The sequence below is a fragment of the Lichenostomus cassidix genome, chromosome 5 (assembly GCF_008360975.1).
Source record: "Lichenostomus cassidix isolate B80296 chromosome 5, HeHo_3.0, whole genome shotgun sequence".
Classification (NCBI taxonomy): domain Eukaryota; kingdom Metazoa; phylum Chordata; class Aves; order Passeriformes; family Meliphagidae; genus Lichenostomus; species Lichenostomus cassidix.
In genome coordinates this window covers 10102150-10111388 of record NC_139486.1, presented here as the reverse complement: position 1 = coordinate 10111388, position 9239 = coordinate 10102150, and the positions used below count along the sequence as shown (strand labels likewise).

Sequence of the window (9239 nt, the reverse complement as noted above, 5' to 3'; positions counted from 1 at the left end):
CGTTCTCACGGGACCGCAGAGCAGGGACTGCGTAAGAAACAGCAAAGGAGGCGAGGCTGAAAAAAATATCAGGGTTTTATCTTGAGAAAGCACCAATAAAGCTGCAAGAACCTGTGAAGTCAGATGACAAAAAAGTGCTGCGGCTTATCGGGGAGTAGGGAAAACATTTGCTGCAAGGACAGGGAAGGGGCTGATTCCTGAGTCCATGTTCCTCCTCTGGCTGGAGCACAGCACTGCAGCTCCTGCTGGCTGAGCACGTCCTGCTGTCTTCTGCTCCTGTCCTCAGCTAACCCTGCCAGCAACGCTGGCCTGAGCATCAGGCACCGCTGGGACATGCTCTTGCCAACATTTGGCTTTCCCGGGCATCCCGCACCAGGCTTGCAGCTGATGCCTCATCTCATCATCACCCCCTGTCCCCAAAAACATGTTTAGCACATTTTGCAAGCACTGAGATTGTGCTGGCACTGTGCCTTCCGTCCTGCCTCCCTGACCTGGTCACCTGTGCCCATGGCACCTCTTCCCCTCAAGCAGAGCCCCTCCAGCCCCATGTGCTGCCCTGATGGCAGTGAGCTCAGCCCACTGCGAGCAGCTCTCACCCCGCAGCAAGAGGCTGCCCTGCACTGGGCAAGGGTGGCAGTGGCCACAGCTCTTGCCCCGTGAGCTGCCAAGACCCCCAAGGAGGGATGTTGAGGGGAAACTGAGAGGGGAGCTACATTTACAGGGGGGCAAGCAGACAGAAGAAGGCAAGCCAGAGCTGCTGCCACAGCAGTGAAAGGCAAGGGCTGGGCAGGTGAATGCTGATTTTTGGATTATCCTCCTCCCTTCTGCCTGCCAGAGCTGCTTCATACAGAGCAGATGGTGCAGACTGGAACACGAGATGCTCCAGTAGCCTGGCAGGCAAGAATGCCATGTGTCCTTTTTCTTTTAAAATAAGCTAAACTCAGCAAGACAAGATTTTTGGTCATGATGCGACACTTTCCTTGGAGTAATACTTTGTTTAACTGCACCTCAAGGTGCAGTTCAGTTCCCACAGTCATCTCTTTCCTCAAACACCTTCCTGCTTCTCAGTGCTTTAGGCTTCCAGCGCCAGCTCTCAAGGTTTTTACACATCTGCTTTCTCCCAGGGATGCCAATCTGGCGCTGTGCAGAACAAGAAGGGTGCCTGCACCTCCAGCATTTCCACACTGAAGTCCCCTCCCTGTGACTTAGCTGTGTTAAGCACTTACCCTGCAAAGATAAAGTGAGCTTTTATGCACCCACTTCTTCAGCAGATTGCACCTATTTAGGAAGCTGTTTATTCTCAGCTCACCTGTTCTGCAGACAGAGATGGTGGCAGGTGAGTTTAGTTCTTGAGTGGCAAGGGACACCATGACAATATCCCAAAATACTCTGCTTTTTGGGGAAAAGATCTGTGCTAGAAGTGACTGATCGTTCCAGTGAGTGGTACCCCCACCACTCCACCTTCAGGACCTGATGTCATGCCTCTGTGAAAATTGAATGAGCAGAGGATCAGGCAGAGACCAAATTACCCTCATTCCTTCCACAGCACAATTCCTCACTTTCAATCCTAGGCTGGTAGCCTCCAGGGATAAGAAAACGCATTGTCAGAGAATCGTTTTACATCCTGAATTTCTGCATTTCTGAAAATTTTCCTGAGGGCTCAAGAGGACTCTTTAGGTAACTAGAATCAAAACCTATAAGGGAAAAGATGATTTGCAAAGGGCTGTGGTGTAGGACATGGGAAGAAATTCTGCTTGGCCAGACTTAAACAGGGGAAAAAAAAAAGAATAATGTATTCATATGAGCAATTAATTTATTTTTCTAGAAATGTTCTCCTGCTTAAATTATAACCAAGCCCTGGCACTGCTGAGTGCTATGATTTAATACCCCCATAATTAAAGACTTTGTTGTCATCCCAAGTCCTCACTGTGCAGAGAAAAATCAGCTCAAGAGCAGGAGAAATGTTTTTTAAAAGTCAAAGGCTGATTAGCATGAATACTTGTGAGAAGGCTTCCGGCACACAGCCCTCAAACCTCCTGTCAGCTATCACCCAATCCCCAGGGCAGTGTGGGTGTCCTTTCCCAAGCCAACTCATCCCAGCCTGCCCAGGTACATTCAGTCAGGCAAGGAACAGCAGGGTCCAAAGCACCCACCTAGGCCTTTCCTGTAAAGGGTGAGACAAACCAAGAAGCAATTCAGGAACACTTGGTACTCCATAAGGGATGAGGGTTGTTTACTTAGGACACCCTAGAGCAGACACTGGCACTGTCTAGCTACAGTGGGCTCTATGGTGCTCAAATACCAGAGCATGAGAGTTAAAAAAAAAAAACCCTATATGAAGGACTGCACCACTCACATACCAATCCTTGAAATGTTCCTAAGCCCTTCTTTGGGACTACTGCTTTGACAACACGTCAAATGTATTTATTGTTTTATGATACTTAAGATGCATGAATAGATCCTGCAGCCTCTTTAATATGCTTCGGCTGTAAGGAATGAGTCATATAAATCATTTAAAAAGGAATTAATAGGGCCAGCAAATCAATGAACTGACAACTTGAAGGCAAACGGAGGGCACTGTATTCCACCAAAAGGACTTCCATTGCTCCTGAACACTCAATTACCTTCAGCAATATGCACCTTTCTTGTGCTTGGGTATGGAGCTCCAAAATATCTTCATGTTATGTGTAATGTCCATGTGAACAAAGTGCTTTACCATGAGACTGAAGCAAGTATGAGCAGTAAATTGTTTTCAGATGTCAAGACAGACAACTATAAACTTTAAAACCTCCCTCTTCTGCTTTATTGACATGTAAATTGTTCAAAAATGTTCTCACATTTCAATAATTACAAAGACTTAGACTTACATTAAAAAAGTAAAAACCAGAAAACCCCCAAAGCAGTAGTGTCCAGCTCTAACTGAGCCCCTTTATCAAGAATCTGAGAAAAAGAGCAAGTACTGTCGAACACTTAACATAACAGGATTAAATGTTGACTAGAACACTCCGTTTAAACTAAAGATAAGTGCACGTCCTATACAGTGTTTCAGAAAAGAACATTAGCCATTGGTATATCATTAGCCCATTTAAACTGAAATTTAAATAAGTGACATCCAACTGTCATAAAATTGGCACAGAAGGCACACTAGTGTGACAATGACAAACTGGATATGCCAGCCACTGAATTAATTACAAGCTTTTAATGAAACATGGTCACAAATCTTTGTGTACTAAATGTATAATACATGGAAGCATGAGATTAAATATACACGCAAAACATCACCGCACGTGGGCCATCGCAAAATATACAGGAGTGTGTTGTGCATTTTTCTACATGACCAATACTTGATTAATAATCATGGGGTCTTCATGCAGGTGAGGATACAATTAATGAGAAAAGCAGCACCCCCAGTTACACATCCTTCACGTTCCACTTTGGTAACCAAAAAACAGACTGGTGGTTTAGTGCGATTTAGTCCCTTAGGTCAAGCAGACTTCGAGGGCAATGCGTCCGCGAGAAGGCTTGCTAGCTAAACAGCGTAGTGTGTCCTTACACCAAAAACCCAGGAGAAACAACTTCTCAGGAGGAGAAAGGCAGGAACTAGGAGTAAAATTTTTTCACAGCAGTAATTACCAGTATTTTAAAAGCCCTGACTAACGACTGATTGATGAGGACTAAGAAGCAGGGAATGGATAAAGAGATAACTGGCAGTAGTCCTATGTACAAGACTAAAAAGTTGGTAGAAAGATAGAAAGACAGTTATACAGCTGTATATGTAATGGCTAAATGAATTAAAAGGCCACAAAACTATAACCAACTTTTCTTTGACTTCCTGGTGATTCTGTTGATGTTGGAAACAACCTACAGCTTCCTACCATTCTCCTTAAGATTTAGGAAAAAAACAGTTACGGGAAAAAGGGAAAAGTGTATTCATCTGAGGATGTAACTAGACCTGCTCACATTTCCTATTCAGAAGTCCAAATTCTGTCTAAAAGGATTTCCTGCTAATCAGACATTACATCATTCTATAGAAAAATAATATTCCTGATATTGTAGCAACATTATCAGTAACTCTCTCTATTTCTCTTTCACCATAAGAATAAGACTATTTACTGGTGGCCTTAAATGCTCCTATGCAATAAAACCATGTCACAGCTGTGCAGAAAGGAATCAACCGTAACTAAGCAGTGAACAATTCTGCATAAAAAGCTCAATCGCTATTAGTAAAGAATTTTCTTCATTTCCATAGTTTGTATCTACAATCTGGATATATAATTATTCTTGTACAACACTAGAGAGTCTGTGTCAGTCTTGGCACTAGCATCTGAGACAGTTTTGCCCTGCTGTTGAACACCATGGAGCAGTGGATGACTGGAGCTGGAATGGTGAGAGCAGCAGCGTTACGCGTCGCAGGTCGACTGGTCCAGTCCATCTAGTGTGAGCTGATTCCTATGAGGAGAGTTGGGACTTGGGGGACCACTTGGATTTGAGCTGTTAGATGGAGTAGAGTGTTTGGTGGAGTCTGAATCAGGCTGTTAATGAGAAACATTAAAAAAATTATGTTTACTTGAAGTGAATTCTTTACATTTAAAAGCTTTCAAAGGCACTCAAAAATGAGGGTGAGCAACACCTATGAAGCAGTGTGCATTAGATTAATTCCATAGTTAAACATTCAAGCAAATACTTCCATTACAATCAGCAGGGTCTAGTGCAGTCCCAAAGGTGACCTCCTGACGCAACAGGAATTATGGTAAAGTATGCGGAAATTGCAACATCTCTGGCTCCTCTCCTTTAGTCATTGCAAAGCTTTCCTGATGGAATGCATTTATCTGTTCACTGTTGTTTAGAATTTACCATCCTGCAATTTTTAAGCAATTTTTATAGCCCAGGAGTAGGTTTATCTGCCCATATAAACATGTGAAAAATTATGGTCAAATCATCTTCAGTTTGGTGAGGAGGCAGGAAACAAGCACATGAACTGTTTACAAAACAGCAACAAGCATGTGAAGTGCCTGACAAATGAGTGAAAGCTGCCAAGAATCAGGCTGGAGATCTGGAAACAGAATATACTTAGTGGGTACATCCTATGTCAATATCTAATAAAGACTATCCCCAGTTATTTCCCCAGTGTTAGATTAGTTGTTGGACATTTGCCTTCACAGGCTGATCTCACTTCAACAAAATGGCTGGCAAGTTTCCCACTATTTTGGTGTGTTACAACTCTGAGCACTGCACACATTCACAGCTAATCAAATACTGCACAAAAAAATTTGATACCATTGCAGCAAGTTATTTTCAAGAAAGGGAAATATCTATTTAGCAAATAGATTGAAAGGTAACGTCCTTCAGGAATGCTGTTCAAAAGATTTTGCATGGCTCAAACAATAATAAAATAATCTATAACAAGATTATCCTAACATGATCAGTTTATAAAGCCAAAAGCTATGGGGAAAAATAGTATAAAGCCAAAAGGTGTTATTAGAGCCTCTTTCCAGTTTCAAACTATTTTTTTAAATTTAAGAAGTCACAAGAAATTTTAAGAGCTACCAAGAAGACAAAAGATTGTAAAAAATACCCTTTAGAATCTATCATTACTTGTGTCTACAAACAACAATTACCATAACAGCATGGAATATAATGGAGTTTGGGAAGGGTGTGCAGAATAACCAAGTCAACTAACATAGTCCATCATAATCACCTTTGAAAACCAAGACTGTTTCAAAAACACCTGTGTTTAGAGATCCCCATTTGCATGTGCTTTTAATGGCTAACTGAAGGTGACAAAGGAAGTTAGACCACAGCTATGATCAGAATTCTGGACTTGGGGTGTACCAAGGCATCCTGCAAAAGTCTGGATTCAGGAAAACATGCTTCAAAATCCAGAGCATTATATGGGCCTGTAGTTGGGTACCAAAAAGCACTAAACGAGATCTTAATCAGGGAGTCTGCTTCCCAGGAATTATTTTTAACACCTTCCTTGCAGAGACAGTGCTTCAGCAAAGCTGAGAAGAACACACATGATAAATCATGGAAATAAAAATAATGTATCTTCTGTATTTAGATTCAGGAATACCAGTTTTGTAGAGCCAGGACATTTTAAGTTTGGTGACTACTGGCACATACTCTTACTCTTGCTAAAAGCAGTTTTATGCATTTTAAAATATGATTCCGTCTCAAGTTACATGATAAAAAGTCTTCCTTAAGGCAGCACAGAAAATTACTTAACTAGTCATATTACTTTGCTATTCTATGCTAATATCCCAGGGAACATTTTTAGGAGCTTTGAGGACATTTCATCAATTAGTCAAATTTCCATTGCCTGTAAAGCTTATTCCAAGACATAATAATTCTTAAAATATCACCCTAAGATCTTTTCACAGCTTTGCTTTTGTGCTGGTGTATCTAATTTGCAAACATCTATTACAGGCTTGAAAAAAAACATTTTGGAAGGAAAACATCTCCATAAACATCTTTATGAAGTATTTCCTCGGGAATGTAATATTTTGGAAAAAGAAAACAATCATCAGTCTCCATTTAACAGAAGCTGTTTTACCTCTTTGTCAAACTCCTGGTCAGGGTCGGACATACTTCGGGAAGGCATGGCTGCTCCCACATCACTGCCACCTGCAGAGAGTAAAGGACAAAAGGCAGGTTTACACCTCCTGTTGACACCATAGATTACAGCTCACAAGTGACCAGCTTGCTTCCAGCCTTACTTGATGAGGGCCATGAGATGTAGGTTTTGTTTCTCTGCTGCTGCTGCCGTGACAGGTTAGCTGAGGATGGACAGGTTTTTTCATCCTGTGCAGGAGGTAGGACACTCTGTAGTTGAAATAAAACACCTTGTTAGCCAGCAACAAAAGCTATCCAATGAGAAGCTGTTACTCATGAAAACTTTACTGTGCTTTTGAAGCTATTACAACCCAGTGTTGGTAGAAAAACTGAACTTACTTGACCACATCCACATATTTTCAGTAACAGACACAAACCCTGAGAAAGACAGAGAAAGAACTAAGCCCCATAGCAGCCACTGGAACCTGTCAGCCAGCAAACCCTCTACAAAGGGGCAGGGACTAACTAACTAGGCTGTACTAACAGCTGTGCTTTCCTTCCTCCTCCTGCTGAAATGACAAATGCCTGACCCACATCTGGACTATCTGAGAAAGACAAGAGAAAGCCTGACTGGCAGCTCTAGAGTGGAGGGTACATACAGAACACACAAGTGTACCTTCACATCTTCCTCTTGTGGATTTAACACTAAAATAGCTCACAAAATATTGTATTAGTTAAATACAAAATAAAATTATTGCTATAAAGCACTGCAAGTCGCATGCATTTTAGTTACCTCCACAGCATTAGTTTTTTTCCCCTTGTTATTGCTCTAGAATTGGTGAAGTGCCACAAGCATACCATATTCCAGTTCCTAACAGTTTGTAGCTACTCCTACCCTTGCTAGGGAAGCGGAGGAGGGACAGGAAGAGGAAGAAAGCAGAGGGGAGCCTTGCAGTGAGGAATGGTCACTCTGGAGAGAGATTTCAGCAGAGATAGGACTCATGTGATAGATGTGCTCAAAGCCTGTTGGAGGTGATACCAAGAGCAGAATGTTGAGAGGATGAGGGGAAAGGAAATTCATTCTGTTATTTTAAGAAGACAAACAAGAAAAAGGAAGGAGGAGAGACTGATTATTTACAAAACTACTAACAAGCTCCTGGCAGTGATATCTGTCTTTCAGTGCCTCATTCATAAGTCAGCTAACAGTATTTCCTTGCACAGGATTTAGAAGCATTGCACAGCAGGAAGATTCACCTTTCTCAAAAGCATTTAAAGAAGAATTCAATACAGAGATAATACTGGAGGCCATCCAGCTCATTTTCACAGTTTTTGAGAGCAAGAACAAATGCACATATATATCCCTCCCTTATAAATGTATTTTACCAGTGGGAGGTCCATGAGGACCTGCATTCCATCTCCTGGTCCCATATGAGCCACGTGGTTGAAATTCGTTGGGTTAGAAATCATCTTTGACCTTAGCTCAGGGTCTCTAAGCATTTCCCTAAAAAAACCAGAGTGATTTTTACTGTTAGCATTCCCATTCTCTGCATGTCATCATGTATATTCAATTATGTACCACAATAAATTCTTACCGCCTTTGTTGTAACCGCTCTTCCTCAGGAACCTTAAATACAAATCTTCTTTTGCTCCTGGTTCGAAGCATTTGCTTCTTGCTGTTGTCAGACGTTTCTGGTACACTGAGGCCAGCTCCTGCTGTAATAGCACAAAGCAATTTCACATGCACAGGTACACACTGACCCAGACACATTCCATACAAAATTCATCTAATGCAAAGGTAACAAGGTGAAAATTAGTCAGTATGAGTTTTCCATTTCTTCCCTTGCTCAGAACTCACCTGCAAACTTGTTCTTGAAATATATTAGCCTTGGCGGCTCGCAGTTAAGGAGGTTCAGTGTGCCGTCCATGTTTAATGGTCTGATCTGTTTTGAGGAAGGAGACAGAGAATTACCTCAAGCCTAGCATACACTATGAAGAAACACCTCATTTGAAATTAACCCAATTAAGTTCATTATTCAAAGAAAATTACTTACCCTTCGCAGGCCAATAGTCTGGACCCATTCCATAGTGTTAACATCAAACACATCAACACCATACTCGCTATACACTGTTACATAGGAAGAATTGCAACCTGCATTGATTGAAAACAAACAGAAAATCCTAATGTCATTTCAGCAGTCCAAAACTGACAAATATTTGAGCAGATTTCAATAGTTACAAGATTTCCACAGTGTGCAAGATGTATTTTAAAACACATTTTTAAAGCCCCGGTTTCAAGCAGATCTTTTCTTCTGCGAGAATAGATTTGCTAATGACAACTACCAGCATCATGAAAAGATTTAAATTTCACCCTTGCAGTACTTTTTAAAACTTCACATTGCCATTTCATGAAATTGCAAAATGGCATCTGAAGTTTTCAGATGCATACAAATTTGCTAGGTGGTAGGAACTGAGCAGCTAGCTTTGCTATGGATTACTTCATTTCAGATGCAGCAAACTGACTATACATCTGTTGTGTGCAGAGGAGATGAGAGAGCCACCATCTGTGAGCTGGGTCACGAACTCATGATGCAGATCTGCTCTCAATTTCCTTCCTCTTTTGCTTACAGTTTTCTAGCTTTAGATATTCATATGTCGGTTGCTTTCATCAAGTTGACAGAAAAACGTCA

The 9239-nt window shown here is 41.5% G+C and overlaps 1 protein-coding gene across 13 annotated transcripts in view; it reads right to left on the bottom strand.

Annotated features, from left to right (window-relative positions):
- Positions 1–2777: 2777 nt before the first annotated feature.
- The window catches only part of CDC42BPB (CDC42 binding protein kinase beta), a 92885-nt gene continuing 86423 nt past the window's right edge, over positions 2778–9239 (bottom strand). For 6 of the 13 annotated variants that reach the window (XM_085061301.1, XM_085061303.1, XM_085061309.1 and 3 more), the window contains 8 exons: positions 8604–8701; positions 8408–8492; positions 8145–8265; positions 7936–8053; positions 6952–6990; positions 6717–6822; positions 6554–6624; positions 2778–4532 (listed from right to left, as the gene is read on the bottom strand). In XM_085061301.1, coding sequence (XP_084917427.1) covers positions 4401–4532; positions 6554–6624; positions 6717–6822; positions 6952–6990; positions 7936–8053; positions 8145–8265; positions 8408–8492; positions 8604–8701 — 770 coding nt within the window. In that variant the 3' untranslated portion in view covers positions 2778–4400. The other 7 variants (XM_085061304.1, XM_085061307.1, XM_085061305.1 and 4 more) reach the window with 5 other exon arrangements.